A 19,118-nucleotide genomic window follows, 5' to 3' on the forward strand; every position below is an offset into this window, starting at 1 on the left:
TTTTAACTAGTCTGCAGTTCTTTACCATCTGTTCTTGTTTTGTTCTTTCTTCATGGTAGCTATCATGATGCTTGTGGGACTTGCAGTCCGATTATAAAATAATTTCAGATAACATCCTTATTTGTGTCCAGACGACCATAGTCAATATGTGATGAAGGGTGTTTGTTTCCACAGACCATAACTGGGGAATCTCTACTTTCTTGATCTGTTAATTCACCCCAGCCATCTGTCATCTTTATTCTGTTTGCAGTTCAGCATGGATATACAAACTGATGCATTTGGCTCAAAGATCTGGGCTGTGGCTTTAGTCTAAGCAGTTGCAAAAATATAGAAAGGGGCTTCTTTTCTAGAAAATTCAAGATTCTTCTCTGCAGGGGATATTTTTTGATAGAGAAATGATTGGATAATTTTACAACTGAAAGTAGGTTACTTATGTCTGGGCCTAAGAAAATGTTGAGATTGTTTTGTGGGTAATGGAGTGGATGGGGGAAAACCAAAGCGTAAAAAACAGCAAAGAAGAGATCCTGAACATGAGTGGGAAAATGGGAAGCAGGAAGATGTGAAGTTAGGGTGTAAAACTTGAGACTGGAGAGCAGGGTGAAATGGTGGTATAGAGTCATTGAAATCACAAGAAACTTGAGACTCTGATGAGGAAAGTTATGGATTCTTAGTAAGAATGGTTTCTGTCTGATATATATTAACTGAAGCAAGAGAAATTAAGAAATTAAAGGGAATAAGAGAACAAAATTGCCATAAGAAACCATGGGTTTACTTTAACGTTTGAATAGGAGATGCTACTATTTTCCATATCTTATGAAACAAATATGCCTAGAACTGGCTGCTGGGAATAATTTCAGTTGCCTGAACAGGTAGATTGTGATATCTTGAAGTGTCTCATCACCTGATATTTCTGGATTAGCTAGAGAGCATTCATGACAGTTCCTTTAGCCTTCCTATGCCAGTTCCTAGCTGCAGGGTGAACTTGGTCCTAGGTTGGGTGAAATTCTCTTGCTGCAGAGTGGAGAAGATCTCTTAACAGACAGATGTCCATCATTGTCCAGACCACAGTTTTAACAAGTGTCTTGTGCCTCACTTCCAAACTGGTTTTGTAGCAGAGTGGTCTGTGTAAGATCTGCCAGTGGGAATCATCCAGAAGCTTCAGATGATGTACGAGTATCAGCATCCTTCTTTAAGGATGTCTTTCAGGGGAAAGCAAATGCAGCTTCTGTTCTGTGAGGTTCTGGCACAACCAGCAGCTCACAGGGCAATTGAAAGCGACAGTTTAATATTAAAATCCTGTGTAATGGGTCCTACCTATTTTGGTGACAACTTTTCTACTAATGCAGCAATCCTGGTAGCTGCAATGGAAAGAAGAGTCGGTGCTAAGAGGTTACAAAAAGACTTGGAAGCAGGAGGGTTTTTTATTGGAGACCCTTTCTTGGCCTGAAGAGCCAAAGTAGGCTGCCTTTCATGTTGTAAAGGCAATAATTGAGTGTTTAGTCAGGGAACTGCCTGATGTGAACTGGAATTTTGTCCACGGGAGAGTTCCTTTTGTGAGTTTGCTTTTGTCCACTTTTTTCAATTGTTTCTGATATCAATTCTGTTATTCAAATAAAATTATTGTGGATACATGTTACAAATGAAAAACAAATGATCTTCTGGAAAATTCAAGAGTTCTGTGAGAGGTGGTTTATATAGCAAACTAAAAGGAGACGTGTGGTTCATCTGACCCAGACCTACTGATTGCTCTGACACTCATTTACTGTAGGTTCTCATTAAGAGACTAGATTGCCAATTTTTATGCCCAAATTTCCATGTTAGGCCATACAAATACCCAAGCATCTCAGTTTCTTGCAAATTATTGATATTAAGAAATGCTGCTTAGAGCTGTTGTTTAGCTGACATTAAGTGTGGGCTACTTCAGATTGTTTCTTTTAACTAGTGAAGCCTAGTCCCCTTGTTTGATATCTCATTCTTTTCATCCCTTGTCATATATATTAAAAGGCAATATAAGGTAGGTGGGATCAAACAGTAAAGAGCTGGGGGGGGACGATTATAATTTAGAATCACATTTCTTCAAATGTCTTCAAGTCTGTCTTGGCTGCAGATGATGAAACAGCTGTCATGAGATGGGCATGCAAAGTTGGGGGATGATTTTAATTGCTTTTGGCCCTTATCATCCTGAAATATTAATACTTGGCACATTTCTGATTTTTCATTTATTTTTAAAGGGCTAAGGTAAGTTTTACTGGCATAAGATTTGAATTTTTGGGTTTGGTGTTGCCTCAGCTGTATTGTCTATCTGGGTTTACACTTACAGTCTTGAAGCAGACATAGCCTGGTATCCTCTTGCAGTAGTTTAAAGGGATCACTGAAACTGGAGGTGAGAAAAGACCTAGTAGGTCATCTAATCTACTGCCCTAGGGCTAATGAATGTTATACTGTACAAAGAGCACTATTTTCTAGTGTAGCATAAATTAAGTGTAGCCTTAGATAATAAAAGATTTTACTTCTTCCCACAGGAAGCTGCTCTGTTCTCTGAACTCAATTTCAGGTTTTTGTCTTTTTGTAATATTCAGCCTAACTTTTGCTTCTCTTTCTTGGAGTTCGTGTAGTGAAATGCTTAACCCTGATGTAACTCCTCCCTGCCCTAGTTAAATAGCACTGTCCTTTGCAGTGAAGAGAAGTCCAGATACTACTGTCAGAGGACCTGTTCTGCTCTCTAATTAGCACTGATATTGGACAGCTTGGAAAGCAAGCACCGTCACTATATCAACCATGAGGAGAATTTAAGAACTACTGTATGGAGTCAAATAGACTCTTTAGTTTGCTCTCATTGTCTCTGGTCAATGTTAGGTGAACCACTCACGAGGCAGCTGAGCATTGCAGAGCTGATAAATACCCCATGTTGCATATGCAGCCTGTATCTCAAGAACTGCATTTGAAATCTGAGTGTTCCACCTTCTGTTTAGTGCTGACAAACAGAAGAGATTCTCCTGAAACTGATCTTTTTTTTTGGAGCATTTACATTTTGCTTGGCATGTGTAAATCCTAATTAAGCTAGGGATTGGAAAAAGGAGGATGACTCTAGCCTGGTGATTCTTAGAGCACTTGACTGAGAATCTGTATGTGTCCAGTGAGTTTTTCTACTCTCACTAAAACCGCATTGCTAGGAGGGATTGCTAGTGCTATTACCCCAGCCCACTTTAAAGAATTAAATGACAACTAGATGCCTTTCTCAGTAGGCTGGGAACTGTCTTTTCATTCTTTTCATTCTGCTTTTACTGTTTCAACCCTCCCCTTCCCCCCATTCCAGACTGCAATAGTCCAAATTCTTTTTTTTACAGTTCTTAATCTAGGAAAACACTTGATAATGTTTCCCACTTTCAAGAAATGTAATGACTGCTTGTTTAGGAGCACCCCATCTCCACTGAGGAATCCAGGGGTTTTCCTCACTTCTGGAGTTGGGTTATCTCCAAATCATTTGTGCTACTTAGTGATTTGGTTTTAGTTAGCAAGAATTTCCAGCCCGTATCCAGCTTACCGTGACAACCTTTAAGAAAACCACAGAGTGATGTAATGAGTGCATGCATGGAAAAATAAACAGCTCTGGAGAAACCAGCAGTAGCAGCCTCAAGTAAATATTCTGCAGTCACTGGGGTTTTGATAATGACATTATTTGAAAGGAAGAATGAGTAATATATTAAGGTTAGCAGCTGAAGACAGGTTTGTGTGTGTGCCTAGTTTAAAAAAAAAAAAAAAAGAAAAAAAAAAGAAAAACCCCACAGCTGTTTATTTCAAAATCTTACTTGGTGTGAATGGGGGCCAATTCCATGTGGCCTATTCTGTTCAGTTCTGGCACCCAAGCATTGTACAGCCATCTCATGATGGCATTCCAGTGATAGCACTTTCTCCTCTCAGGAGCTCTTAGTGGACAGAGTATAATTGTGAATGAGCTTTGGAAACAAGAATCGTGGTATTCACATTTCTTTTTCTTGAGTCCACTTGGAGTCCAAGCTTAAGGGCTTTTCAAAGGGAGAAAAAACTTGAAAACTTCATGTCTGTATATACCCTGCCATCCACCCTGAAGGGAGGCTCTGTATTGTTGGGTGCAGTTTGTCTCCAGAGATTTGCACAGTGAGGTGGGATGTGATTGCATCAAGTGTACTAATAGGATTTGGTTTCTCTGGTTTGTCTGTGTTCCTTTAAGTTTTTTCTCACTTGCAGGAAAAAAAGAAAAGACAAGAAAACACCCATGGGCACTCCAAAAAACCCCCTCTCTAGCACTCAGCTAGGACCATTTTTGCTGCGTGCCTTTCTTAACAATCAGGGATAGTGATTGCTTCTAGGGGGAATATACTCATGGCTATGTTGCCTTAGCCAAATGTAGGCTTTCTAGGATCCCATACATTAAAAAGGAGTCTGTTTTTGGCTATATTGAGTATCAGTGTAGTTCCTCTTGAGTCAGGTTAGCCCAACCAACATACAGCAGGATATATACATATAGAGCATGCTGATAAGCATATATGTATATACATATAGAGCATGCTGATTTGCCCTGGAAAAGGAATATGGCAGGAATATTGATGGGATACCCCAAAAATAGCCAAGTTTGGACAAAAGTTTAATATGTTATTAGGACTTTCCTTTTCAGAAGTGAGGATAAACCCAAGGAACTTGAATGCCTATATTATTTTCCAGAATGGGGAGACATTGCACCTATTTGCATTGAATGTATAGTTATTTGAAGTTGGAGCAAATTTCCTCGTACCTTGGAAATGTGAAACGCTGCAGAGAATAAGGAGCCACAGGTAAATTCATATGGCTCCTGAAAAGCGAAGTAGTGTTTTGAATGGGGGCAGTTTCTCACTTGTCTTTACTGCTCTATCTCCAGCCTTATTGTTTAGTTGTCTTGTCCTACTCTGGTGCACGGCTCTCTCTCCACCTTAATGTTTGAAGACATGTGAGGCCATGGACTTCTGTTTGTCCTGCTGACAAGCTCCAACTTTCTGCTACTACTAAACTAAATTGTGTTAGTTCCAAATTTACTGTCTTTCCATGCCAGTTGTTTTAATGTTACTGTTCAAATGTCTCATACAGGATTGTAGGCTCTTCCCCAAAATCTGTGGCTGGTTAGTGTTAATCAGGATACCAAGTGGAGGAGGTGGCTATCACTTTGGCAGGAAAGCAGGTTGGTTGAAAGGGGGATGTAGTCAGGCATAATTGTGCTTTAGCAACATCTGAAAAAGACATCATGGCAGAATTTGAACTGGAAAATGTTGGTGCCTGTGAATGATATTCTAATGCTGACTGCAGTCCTTCTTGATAAATGTTTTGGTGCCTCTGTCTCCTCTGGGCATAACACCTGGGATTAGTTAGTGGCTTTTGAATTTCTCCATAGCTTAGGAGGAGAAAAGTGTCAATGATGGTATCAAGAACAGGAGCTCATGGGAGGGAAAGAGTGTTAGAAAGCTTTTGCCTTTTCTACTATCCTCTCTTAATGTGTCCTCTCTGGCTCTTGTCCTGCATATTGAGTCTGTGCCTCCCAACAGAGTGCTCATCTGACCTGTCAAAACTCTTGGGCTAAAAATCTGACTTCATTGTCCTACCTGCCACAACTATTTATCTTCAGACTTTTGTATTACTCCTTCCACCCCTTCTTTTTGTGAGTGTTTGTTTTGGTTTGTTTTTGAATTAATTTTAATTTAGATTTTGGCTTGATATCAAATGAAGCAATCTCAAGAGAAGCTCACTCCTGTTGAGTATGAAATGAAAACTTACTAATTCCATTACATTTTCACAACAAATATCTATGCTCTTATCTGCTGAGTTCTTGCTTCATTGCAAGCCAAAATGTGATGTTTCTTCCTTACTTTTTATCCTGCCCTTCCCTCTGGCTCCATCTGTGGTTCAGGCATCCTTTCCTGTCTTGGCTGCTGCCTGGGAGGCCTCTGTCTCTGTCTTCCTCCTGGAAGTCTGAGAAGGTATATGTGTGATGCCTAAGTGTGATTCTCCCATGTCTCAGTGTGACAGGTGTGTTTGGTGAAGAAGGGAGTATGTAGAGAAGAACAGAGGCGGGGGAATGGAAGAATCTAGGACCAGGGCCCTTCCCAGACAGTCAGCAAACAAAGTCATAAATAACATGCCATTGGGGACCAGTTAATCTGCTCTATGAAAAGGTGCAAAGTATACAAGTGGGAAAAATAACATTGTATAATAATCGGCATGCAACCATAGGTGTTAAACCATATGCAGCTAGGCAAATAAATGAAGCTCTCCCTGAGTGCTGTGCAATAAATCATTCCCAAAGAATTCAGTCCCTCCCCCTTCTTTATCCCCCAAAGAAAGAAAACAAATTACTTTAGACGTGGAGTCAACACTGCTACTCTGCAGCTGCCAGTTAAGGCGAGTGGACGGGGAGCAGTAGGAAAGGGGCAAAGATATAAGAATCTGGGGTAAAAGGGGAAATAAAAAACAACCCTGCATTTAAAACCACTGACGATTAGGTGGGGAGGGGAAAGGAAATAAAGTCCAGCACCAGGTATTACCTGGACATACAGGGACAAACTGAGTGTGGTCAACTTTGTGGAGTTTGTTTTGCTTTTTAGCAGAAGCTGGTTCATATTGAAGGGACTGCATTGATTTGCTGAAATATTTCTATAGCAGCTCCTTGTTGTATGTAATAGCAACATTCAGCATAGGCTTGTTGGTGGATCTGCAGTTCAGACATCCATTTGAATCCAGTTGATGCCTGCAGATAAACTGCACGTGATCACCTTCATGCCTCTCTTGAAATGTTCCTGTCAACTTCACAACATTTCTGAGGTACTACAATTAAGGAGGAGATGTTTCAAAGTAACTGTCATTACTAGCTCCTAGATAACCTCTGGAAAATGTTTAGACCTAGGCTTGTCCTGAAGCCAAAAGCCCTGGTGGGGCTTGCGAGTGATTTGCAAGGAGACAGCTGAAGGAAAAAAAAGGGTTCAGAACATAGATCAGTATATCCTTAGGAGCATCTGTTGCCCCCAGCTTTGTCCAAGAAGGCCATGGATATTGCCTAGTACAGCATAAGGCTGTGAAGCAGTAGACCTGCATTCCAGAACTTTGGAAAACCTTACTCCTCCCATGAAGGTGTCTTTTGGTGCCAGGCTTAGGGTGCAGAGGTTCTCAGCTTTGGGGGGTCTTGGAGGTGGAGTGAGTAGATAAAAGAAATGTGTGAGGCCCTGCAGGAATATCAGCAGGGCTTGTGGAGCAGCAGCATGGGAAAATATCATAGAATCATCTAGACTGGAAAAGACCCTTTAGATCAAGTCCAACTATTAGCCCAGCACTGCCAAGTTCACCACTAAACAATGTCTCCCTAATTGTCATATCTATATATCTCTTAAATGCCTCCAGGGATGGTGACTCAACCACTTCCCTGGACAGCCTGTTCCAGTGCTTGATAACTTTTTTGATGAAGCATTTTTTTTCTAATATCCAGTCTAAACCTCTCCTTGTGCCACTTGAGGCTGTTTCCTTTCATACTCTCACTTGATACTTGGGAAAAGAGATCAACACCCGCCTTATTACAACCTCTTTGTATGTTGACTGTGTTCTTTTTACTTTCAAACTGATGTCATCAGAGCTGTGAACCGTGTTGTTAGAATCCTGTGTATATTTTGGCGATAGGGTGGGACTACCATCCTCATATTCTCTTTTTCTTGGTGGTTATCTCATTTTTACATTTTGCCAGACCCCCAAAATAAGGAAGTGGTCAATGGGAACTTCCACAGATGGAGTGGCTATTGCCTATGTAAGGCTGCAATTCAGAGAAATCCTGCTGGGAGCATTAACTTCAGCTATAGTATCACTCTGTATTACTTCCTTTGCCTTTTAAGCCAGAACATGGAAGAGGGCTATAGCCGTCTCGTGACACTGAATGAAGTGAGAACTCATCATGGCTAATGTCTGAATTACATGTTATCATGAACTTCCAAAGCCTGAATATTCTGCCCAGAGGCAGCTGACTCAAGCTAAATATCCAGAAATAAGTGCTAGCACTACTGTCAGAGACAATTCCCTCTGCCTCCTTGTAAAGTGCTAAATATTACCAGAAAAAGCTGGTCTATCACTCCATGAAAAGGCCTATCACACTATAAACCTGTCTCTCTTGCCTTCTTTTACTCACCAGTAGTATCATAAAAAAATAACATTGCTGTAGGTAGGAAGACCAGTCTGAACTGCTTTTTACCTGACTGTGACAGTTTCCAAAAGCTTTCTATTTGGTGTCCTATAATTGCACACTTACAATACTGTAAAAATAGCATGCTTGTATACTCTAGCCAGCAGAGGTAGTCAAGTTCTCCAATAATTGCTGTGCTAGTTGTTCCAAGCACTATTAAAAACAGGTGTGGAAGTGAAAATAGTTTCCCAGTAAAGCTAAGGCTCCACTGGAAACACCTATTGCTTCTTGTTTTATTGAACAATATTCCTCAGTGTGGAAAGAGTGCAGTGGAAAAGGAGTATAAGGAAAATAAATGTGTTCAGAGACAGGTGGCTTATCTCAAAACTAGGTATGCCTCAAACTCACAGTGCTTAGAAACTGTGTGAAATGGAAAAGAGGTATTAAGGAACAAAACCCACAGACTCTGTGTAGTTTTGCATCAAAATGACAAGGGCAGTGTCTAAGGTTGAAAGCTTTTCTACTGCTGAGGAACCATCCTGATGTCAAGAACTGAAGAGGCTGCATTTTGATGCCACACTTTCTCTCCTTAAACTGTGGAAACTGTTGTCAGTGTGAAGGTACTGCACAACTACAGCTGTCATATAGAATCCAGGTGCTTATGGGGGGGATCAGAACCCAAAATCTGGAAACTTAAACCAGATCAAATATCTTCAAGATTTTAGTCTGTGTTAGCAAAGGGGTTGCTTCACTTATTGAGGATCTGCTGGAGCTTCTTGGCCTGTGTGAGGAGAAGGGAAAAGACCTGAAGGGATCATGTATTTTTTTCTCTGTTTTAACCTGGGGTCGCATCCAGTTAATAGCAGCTCTGACACATGTAACCTGCTTCTAATGTGGCAACAGAGATCCCACTGCCTCTTCCAGTTAGTGAACAGTTAATCACCAGGACTTTTTTATATCAAACATAAATCTCCTTTCTCCAAGTGAGCTGTCTGCTACTTGAACTATGCATGGGAGAAAAAAAATTCTATGACTATCTTTTTTTTTTTTTTTTTTTTTTTTATAGAACAGCTTTTATGTCTCAGAAGACTGAATGTCATCCCTAGACTAAACAAAGTGAATTCTTTCGGCCTTTTCTCATAGATCAAGTTTCCTAGACCTTTGCCTGTTCCCTTTGCTCATTCATGCCCTCTTGCCAAATGGTCCACCTCTCCCTCAAAGTGCAATGCCCAGAGCTTGTACACAGGGCTGATATAAAGGCTTACCAGTCCTTAGTGCCCCTTTCTTATGTGAAGCCCCTGTCATTACATCCCACAGCTAGATTCTCTTGTTTTGACTTTTTTGTTGTTGTTTGTAATGTCAGGAAGTTGCAGGCTTTTTTTGTGGTCTACCTAAGCTCCTGACCATTTTTTTCCAAGTCTTGCTGTCTCGCCAGTTATTTCCTCTCAATCCACTGGATTTCTCCTTGCTGGTTGTTATAGTTTGTACTTGTAAGTTGTGATCACACTGACTTAAAACCATTTATCAAGGTGACTTTGAATTCTTTCCTGAAGTTCAGTCTGTAAATTGGGTGCTCTGTTCCACTAGCCAAATTGGTCATTTAATTTGATACAAGTTTCAAAGAGAACTTTTGAGATCTCGTCTCAAAGAGTGTATTTTTCTTAACCTGCAGTGTTAGACATCTCATGGTAACTGTATACGGTCTACATTTTCCTTGTTTTCTTGTGAGAATGACACAACTTATAATATGCTCTAATGAACTAGAATTTAAGCAGAGCTCTGTTTAATGCATTATGTGTTTGCAGGTTTTTTCCCAGGATGATGTACTATAGCTGTAAAAAAGGCATTGGTCTCTTTCTGCCATCCTTCACCTGGTCTGGCTACAGCTCTAGGAGGGCTAGGGCTGTGTGACTAACTGCTTGAGATGGGATGGTAAAAAGAGTCCAAGGCCTGCCTTGGCAGTTGAGTTAGAATTGCAAGGACAGGTAGCTTTCAACTGACAGGTTTCAAGATAAGTGAGTGTGGATCTTTATTCCTGTGTGGTTTGGAAACCCCGTGAAGCAGACTCCTTTCTTAACTGGGCAGCACCACAGGTTCTGCTAAGTGAGCACAAATTGAGCATCAGAAAGTCCCTCTAATCCCTGAAACAGTGCTTTCTTCAGCCAGTCCTCCTTATTTCAAGCCAGAGGGTAGATATCGAATAGACTTCTCATCATGTAACACTGGTGGGAATGCAGTGCGGCTTTATCTGTTTGAGCAAGAATAAAATGGCAGGGGAGGGATGTGTTCCTGGATAGCTGAAGTTAATTGAGCCACTTGGAATAATGCCTTTTTTAAAATTATAACCCACCTGTTAAACCTTTGCGTTGTACTTGCTCAGCACTGGAACATGTAGCATCTGCTTCCTCTGTAGCCTACGCCTTGAGAAATGAAATGGAGTGAGTACCAAGGTAAAGCAAGGACTGCTCAATTGGTACAGTGTGGGAGCACCTGCAAGCTTTATTTTTCTTTCTACCTTTATATTAACCAGAATACTCTGGAGGGACTATGATTCCAGACAGAACAGGGTGGAGTGGGTATCAGCACTGATGACTAACAGAGGTGTGGAGAGATTTATGCTATCCCCATGAGCCATATTTGCTCAGCTGTTATTGTGCTCCTAGTAAACACAGAAGGGGTTGTTTCTCTCCCTCCACCCACAGCCCTGCTCAGGGAACAGGCAGCTAGTGCCTATTCACTGCGTTGCTTTGCTAGTCCTGCTAACACTTGTGCATGTGCATACCCAAGGCTTTTCAAATTCTCTTTCCCCGCTGAGGTGTAAAGGATGCAGATTTAGACTGCTGTTATAACCTGTGCTGAACTTCCTTTGTGGAATGAGGCTGTACTTTCTGGCCACAGCTTTTGTAATCTCTGTACAGCGATGAGGCATTTGTTCTCCTGGAGTGGACCTGGATCCCGTTCACATTAAAGCTCCATTATACAATGTAAAAGCACCTTTAAACTTGCACACATGCTATGATAAAATAACCAGTTCAAGGCTCCTGTTCTCTTCTACAGTAGTGTAAAGATGCTAAGTAAAAATGAGAAATCAACCCTGTCTGAATTAAGCTCCCCGGGAGACAGTCAAACACTTTTTTCTCACTGAGAGGAAAACTGAGGCACAAAGACACTTAGTCCACATGTTTGGATTGGCACAGGATGTCAATAGGAACTTGGCACTAGATATCTGTGCTGCTGCCCTTTGTTCTGTGCTGCACTAATTGCTCACTGAGGGGAAAGTTGGGAGTTGAAAAAAAAAAATTTGGGGAAGATGTGCTCTGTTTTTTGAAATGGTATTTTGAAGTCAGGTTCCTGTTGCAGCACTAACAATGGTTGATTGGTCAAGAATTTTTCAGTAAAAGACCTTTTCCTCCCCTTGTGATGAATGCTTGTTCACTAAAACTGAAGCTTTTTGTGGGAACTCCATGGGAAAAGTTTCTCTGGTCCAGACAGAATTTCTGGTCAAAAGAAATGAGAGCGGGAAAGAGAAGGGAGTCTGCCCTGCCTGGCATGGCCTGTAGCTTTGGGGTTAGGCTATTTATATAGGTTCATTGGGGCTGGGCAGAAGCACAGAGGAAGGCTAGATCCTCTCTTTTGCCCAGTTTGGAAGAAGAAATCCTGTCTCAAGGGTGTAGGGAACTCTTACGGGTGTTTGATTTTGGTGTCACAGTGTTTCCTTCTTTTAATTAAAAAAAAAAAATTGTGGGTGCAAAAGAGCAATGTTCAAAATATAATCTGCTGTGGTTGGATGGTAGATCTTCCTTAAGTCCTATCCTAATCATCCACAGCATCCTAACAGCCCCAGTGAATCATGCTTAGTCCTTTGGCTCTGATAGCAATGAGAGTTATGTGTCAGGAGAGCAGCTGGAGGAGTCTGCCTTGTCCCCAGAGCAGCATGTTGGCTGCATCTAGCCCTGCAAGCTGAGCATGAGAATTGTTAAGCACAAGCCTTTGGCTAGATGCTGCTAGACACCCTCTCTTCTCAGCTTTGTAGAGTAAACAAACACCCCATCTCTTTAATAACCATATAGTTTATTAGACAGTTAGATGATTCCTTTACCTCATCCATCACTTTTATTTTTATTGTGCAGGCACTAGATATATGTTTGAATGTGTGTACTTATGGGACCAGGAATGAGAGACCTTTTTATGAATCTGACCGTGTATTTCTCAGAAGGCCATTACTAAGGGGAAAATTGTTGCAGAAATAATGTGCAACTGCAGATGTCCAAGCCATGTTTTCCTGCAATACCTCATGGCTTCAGAGGTACTACTTTTAAAAATATATTTTAATAAGTGTTAGGAGCAACCAGGAGTAAGAAGGAACAAACAGTTAGCATTTTAGAGCTGAATAGTTAAGGTAAAATGGATTTCTGCCAGCAATTCTCTTCTTTGTGAGTGTGCATACATTCCCTATTTTTTTTTTTTACTGTAATTGGTTTTTTTTGTAATCTAGATTTGCTGATTTACAAAGGTTTTGCTCCCCAGCAACAGCAAGCTGGCAAGTGTTACTTAGTTTCTTTGCTGATGGTTGTCTTCAGACAAGCAGAGATGGCAGAAAACAGCAGAATGTGACAGTGCCTTTAAAATAAAGAAATAAATGAGTATAATATTATTTTTTGTCCTAGGAAGACTGAGTCCACCTTGCTGTTTTAAATGTTCTTTCTCTAAATGTTTAGTTAGAGAAAGAAGGAAAACCTTTCTTTGTCTTTCTGTGCCTGCAACTCCCATTAACAGGGAATAGGCTTTTAAATACCCTGCGAGTATAATAAATATATGCTACTTTCTAAGATGACAGCCTAATTTCATACCTGGCATTAAGCTTTCTAGCTTGACCATAGGCTTTCACTGTTCTCCATGAATGTGGCCTTGGCAACAACAGCAAAGTTTCCAGTAAGCAGTTTGACTGGAACAGGCAGTCTTCAGTGTCCTGAAGCTGGGATAGCATTTGATGGTCCCTTCGTTACTCAGGAGACCATCTTTCAGGGTGACAGTGCGTGCAGTTCATGCCAAGTCCCATTCTAGGAAAGCTGATGGTATGGATTTCCCAGCTGATTCTGCTGGCTTTTGAATACCCCAACTGTTAATACTCATGTTTATTTTTTAAGGGAATTAAATGCTGTTAGAGTGGCAGCCAGAAGGAAAGAGCTTCTCCAGGGGCTAGTACTAGTTAATATATTCTGCTTACTAGATAGATGTCACTGAAGGAACTTTCCACAGGGCTGTTGTCAGAGTCAATGTGTTTGTCATTCTGATCTCCTCTAGCTCAGGGAACGTATAGTGGATCTGGAAAGGGTTCAGAGAAGAACTACCAGCTGGGACACTTCAGCGTGTAAAAGAGATGAAGTAGAAATCTGCAATACAGGGAAGAACTTTCATAGCAGCTGCTTCTAGATGTATACTAGAAATGAGAAAAGTGTGATCTCCCTGCTATTTTGATTGTACTGCATCATTACTAATGATGGGCCACTGAATTCTGGTGACAATGGCAGAGTTTACGCCATGATATCTATTTGATATCAACTGAACAAAGGCTTTAAGATTTGTTTCACTCAGCCTTTAAACACCATTCAAACAGGAAACAACTACCAGTTAGTTATGTATTCTGGTAGTAAATGTTGTGACTACTCAATTCCCACAAATTTCTGTTAATACGTGCAGAGAGATTTTTCTCTTTTTTATGGCATAGCACAAATGTGTGTATATGTACATTTATTCTGTGTAATTTGCATACCTAGCTGCAAATATATGTAAAATAAGATACTAGTTCATTAAAGACTTTTTTTTCTTGATTTCAATAAAAGTAGCATATTTCTCTGTTCTGACAAAGAAAACCCACTTTATTTTGTTTCAGAGTAATTTTACTGCTAGTTTTGCAAGACTCAAAGGACTTGAGAAATCTTGTTTTGACTTTGTGCACTCAGGAAGCTTTGGGGATTTAGATAGAAAAATTCCTGGAATGTAGTTCTTTTTAGCAGTTTTTTTCTTTTGCTTATAATATAAAGATGATATGGAATTTTGCCTCTGTTTTTTTGCTTACCCAAGCTGCATGAATGATTCGCCTCACCTGATGGCCAAGGTGTGAATTGCTGTTGGCAGACTGTGGGTAAGAGGGGGCCTCTCTGATGTAAGTGGTTTGTTAGAGAGCCTGCAAACCTCTCACTCAATGGCTTCTCTGTCCACGTACAGCTTGGGAACAGTTACGGCGTCTTTTTTTTTTTTTTTCAGATGTGAAGTCTGTCAGCAGAGTGAAGTCAGCTTAAATATCAGCTGAGGCTTGAGCTCCCTTTCAGTTTTTGTTGACTTTATCCCCTCCTGCTCCTTCCTGGTCAAGTTTTTCTCTGCTTGAGTCAGACTTGCCGCACTTCAAAGTTTTTGTTCTGTGTTTTGAATAACACAGTTTTGGGTTTGTGTGTGGCAAAGTTTAGGTGCCCTTCACATTCCCAGCCTTGGCAGTGATCTGAAATGCTGAGGAGAGCTGAGGCCATTTTGGGTTTTAAGACTCGTTCAGCTACAGTTCAATTTCAACCGGTAAAAGTTCTTCTGGTACCCAAGCATGCTGTACTCAGGTGATGCTGTGCAGACCTGCTGGAGTTTTTTGTTGCACCTGCTGCCACCAAGCTGAGGAATTCTAGCTGTGAATTGGCACCCCTTCTGCTCCCCAAATATGGAACAAAAATTACTCTCAACACCATACTTTATCACCAAAATAAAAGACACAACTGACGGTGTGCAGACAGGCAGGCAAACAGTGAGTGTGTGTTAGTTGTATGCTGAGCCAGACCTGGGAGCAGGATGCTGAGGTCTGCTGGCTGATGGTGCAAACATCTAAAGATTTGGGATGAACTGTGGTGTCATTGCTGGTCCATGTTGAAGAATATTCTGTATTTAAAACTTGAGGGAGTTCTTGCCTGTGGCAAGGAGTTATGGGTCTTGTGGCTTATGTGTAAAAAAAAAAAAAAGAAAAAACATAGTAAACTGCAAGGGAGAGGAAGGCTAGGGAAGAAGAGGACAACTGTTCCTGCTTCTGTTTTTCATCACTCTCCTAAGGATAAAAGTTAGATTGTTGTCTTTTGTTACCCTAGACTTAGACATGCATTAAATCAGGTGATCAGCTGCCTTGACTGCTTTTTTCTCACTGTGATACCTTCGGTAGTGAAATAATTTTCCTACTCATTAAAGGGCAGAATGCTTGAATACTTGAGAACTTCTGGCTGTTGAGCCAAATTGATCTTAGCGTTCCACATTTATTCTGCACTTATTTTTCCCCTTAAATGGCTGGTCCATGTAAGAGGGAGCAGCCTGGCACTCTCCATGCATCCATCAGTGCTCTGCGGGTGGTAGTTAAAGAGGTGGCCTTAGGGCCCTATGTATCAGACTGGCTGCAGAAGCCACTTCTGGGCTTCTTCTGTTCTTGGGTTCCTGCCAAAGAACCATCTCTGTACTCTGTTCTCTGTTCGATGATGTCTTTGGAAATACCCTTTTCTGTTTAATAGGTTATTAAGGGACTGGGCCTTACCTACGCCTCGGTAGGAAGCAGTGTTGGGTGCCCTTTGTTTTCCAGGGTGGAGAGGTGATGGCAGTGTGGGTAGAACTGTTCCTATTCTGTTCCTTGCTGAGGTGTGTGCAGGTGCTCTCTGCACTGGATAAGGAGGTGTTAAAACATAATAGCATCTCTCCAACATGATCCCAAGAGGAGCAGGTTGAGAGGGAAGAGTGTGGGGTAGGGCAGGGTGTTTGCCTCCTTTGTTTAACTGGAAAATACAAGTCATAATTTAGGATCCATCAGTTTGCGAAAACATAATCTGGGAAATGCTCACCTCATGGCTGCAGTAATAGTGAATTATTGTTATTTGATAGTTCAGTTCCAGAACTCAAGTGAACAGGAAGAGTGTTTCCTGCTGTTTCTGACATGCTGGGCACTTGGCAGACAATGTCTATAATCCATAATCTTGTGTCACAGCTAAATGTAGGAGAAAGCTCTCAATGTAGAAGGCTCTGAGTTCCTGGGGACGTAGACATACTGGTGTTTGATGAGAGGGAAACAGCCACAAAGGGCTCCTGATGTGAAGGATACCTATATCCTGCTGAGCATAGGAAAGTGATCTCGATTTGGGTTTTTTCCCATTCCCTTCAACCTCCTCTCTGTCTTTCAGAGAAAGTTCACTCCTGCGACCAGGAAAGGGAGAGCGCCCTGGAGGAGGCCAGGCAGAATCCCCGTGAGGGTATTGTCATCCCCGAGTGTGCTCCTGGAGGACTCTACAAACCAGTGCAATGCCACCAGTCTACTGGGTACTGCTGGTGTGTCCTGGTGGACACAGGACGTCCTCTGCCTGGTACTTCCACTCGGTAAGAGCTATAGGCAGGCCTGGTGAGGTGCTGGAAAGAAAAGATATAAAAAAAAGTGCTAGTGCCATATCAAATCAGTTTCTCACTCTAGAGCAGTCAGCTCTGCGCTACCTTCCTTAGAGTGAACAATGCCATATGTGATGTTCCCTGTTGAGTGTTACTATGCAGCTCCCTCTCCATAGGAGTTGGATAGAAACTACTGTCCTTACTTTTCTCCGTGTTAAGCACTCATTCAAAACAGCCTTTTTTGGTTTGTGTCTTGAAGCTTTTGGGTGGTATCAGGAACTGATGCTTTGCTTCAGTACAGGTTATGGGCATGAGCAGTGAAAAGACAAGTGGCTTTGCATTATCATCTGCTTTATAATTCCATGCTGTAGCTACTTGAATCCTGACCAGTATGGATTTAGAAGACTGCTTGGTTGTGCATTAGTAGATTTTAAGCAAGTGATAGATTATTTTTTTTTCCCCCAGTTACTCTCTATCTTAAAACTACCTGAGGATTCTTTTCTCACTTGGGTTTGGAAACAAACTGTGGGTCTGGCAAGCTGTAAAAACAGCCCAGTAGGAGCTGGGACCGATAGGTACAGTGATTGTGCAGAGCATGGACAGCTTTGAAAAAATTATCAGCCTATGCCCACGAGGAAAGGAAGAGGGCCTTGTGCCTCTTTGTGGGTTTCAGTTGGTAGCTGGTACTGGACTTCAAAGTATGTTCTTTCTTCTCTTTCCACTTCTGCTGCTGTTGCTGACTGTCCATAAACAGATGCTTGAGAATGGTATTTCTTCTGCAGGTTTATTGGTTTCCCCTGCAGTAAGCAGATAAGGCACAACCCACTGGTGATCATGTGATGTCATTAAAGCTGTGCCACACAGTTCAGCTTCTGAACTTCTCCTTTTTCAGCTATGAGACTCCAGTGTGTGAAAGTGATGCCAGATCGAAGAGCACAGAGGTTGATGATCCATTCAAGGACAGAGAACTTCCAGGTCAGAGGAACAAGATACTGTCTCTCCCTTCTTACCTTGTCTTACCTTGGGACTCTTTAAGGGATCAAGAATATTGTTGAGGAGATGGAGGATTTTCCTCATGCATGCTTTACCGTGGGGTTTGTTCTGTGTTATTTTGGATTATCTCCAGTTTCAGCAGTGAGCTGGAAAAGGCTGGGAGTGTCCTGGGGGGCCTGTTTATTGCCTGTCTGCCCTTTGAAAACATATCTGGAATCGGAATTCTCAGGAAAGAAACCTGGATGCCAAAAAATACTCTGGGGGGAGAATGGGCTCAGCATTGTATGTTCTTCAAATTCTGACCAGGACAGGACCCTTTCCATTCAGTAGGGCTTTTCAGCAACTTGGTGCCCCTTGAGTTATGAAAGAGGACACAATTGGCAATTGTTAGTTGACTGACTTTGCTCCCTGACACTGCATGGACCAGGCAGGACAGCATTCCTGGTGTACTAAAATCCCTTAGCTAATGATGGCTTCTCGCTTAGCTGGACTTTATCCCTTGTTTTCTGCCTGGGTTGCACTTTATTTCCCAGTGCTGCATGTCTTCTATTCTGCTTTTCCCTGACAAGCCATAATTTACTGTTTGCCCATCTTTTTTCTACTAGGAACATTTTTTGGGCATAGCTGCCTGCGTGGCTCTTAAAAAATGGTATCCCATCTGCCTGTGTTTTGGTTTTTCCTTCCTACTGCCTTTCTAAGGAGCAGAGTGAGGGGGTCTTCACTGACATTGGGTCAACCATTGCTCTCCTGGGTGGGGACTGCTTGAAAACAGAAGCTACAGTGGGTCCCTCTCCACCATGAGGGAGTGGTGGAGACCAATAACTCTGCAGAAAGAGCTGTTAGCTACGGATTTGCTTTACTTTCTGCTGGTCCTCTCTATGGCTAGCATAAAACAAGTTGTTCCTGAGCATGTTCACAAAGGAAATGAGATTTGTACCAGATCTGCCTTCTGTGTCTTCTAATTCTCCTCCTGCTGACTCCTGACCTCAGACCCCATAGCTTTCTGCTTAGCAACTCTGCCCTCAGCAGGGCTCTCTCCTGTGCAGCTCCTCATTTTCACAAGTCGTGTAGAAATTTCTATCTGCCTTTTTCTCACATTCAAAGGAAATTGACCAATTGGTTCAAGTTGGATGATAGGTGGAGGGAAACCAGCTAAATGGTTGCATTAAGGATCATTTCCTTAGGAAATCACACTAAAATAGAATAACCTTACTTCCTTGATTTCCCCATCCCCTTCTCCCATTGCTTTACTGCCTGTCCTTGCACTTCACCCCTGCCTCTCCAGAGCTCCTCTGTGAAAATCCTTTGCTTATGGGCTTTTTCTTTGAGACTCTATCGCTGATCTCAGACAGAATGGTTTAATTTCCCTTCTCCTTTCCCTTCTCCACTGAAGCCAGACAAGGGGACAGGAACTGCTTGATGCAGAAGACGACACAGGATGCTCTGTAGCTTAGTGGTCTGGTCCCAATATCAGACTGCAGGAGAGTTGCCCTCTCAGTTCAAGCCACTTTTCCATGCCCGAGTAAACTTTAAGTTCTGCATTTGGCTGCATTGGTTGGCATGATTG

At 41.8% G+C, this 19,118-nt stretch overlaps 1 protein-coding gene across 12 annotated transcripts in view; it reads left to right on the forward strand.

Moving 5' to 3' along the window:
- SMOC1 (SPARC related modular calcium binding 1) overlaps positions 1–19,118 on the forward strand; it is a 142,073-nt gene that overhangs the window by 97,948 nt on the left and 25,007 nt on the right. For all 12 annotated transcript variants that reach the window (XM_027642086.1, XM_027642088.1, XM_027642089.1 and 9 more), the window contains 2 exons: positions 16,360–16,552; positions 17,451–17,533. In XM_027642086.1, coding sequence (XP_027497887.1) covers positions 16,360–16,552; positions 17,451–17,533 — 276 coding nt within the window. The remainder of the gene's footprint in view (positions 1–16,359; positions 16,553–17,450; positions 17,534–19,118) is intronic.

Source organism: Corapipo altera, unplaced genomic scaffold, assembly GCF_003945725.1.
Source record: "Corapipo altera isolate COAL_440 unplaced genomic scaffold, ASM394572v1 23b, whole genome shotgun sequence".
Taxonomy (NCBI): Eukaryota; Metazoa; Chordata; class Aves; order Passeriformes; family Pipridae; genus Corapipo; species Corapipo altera.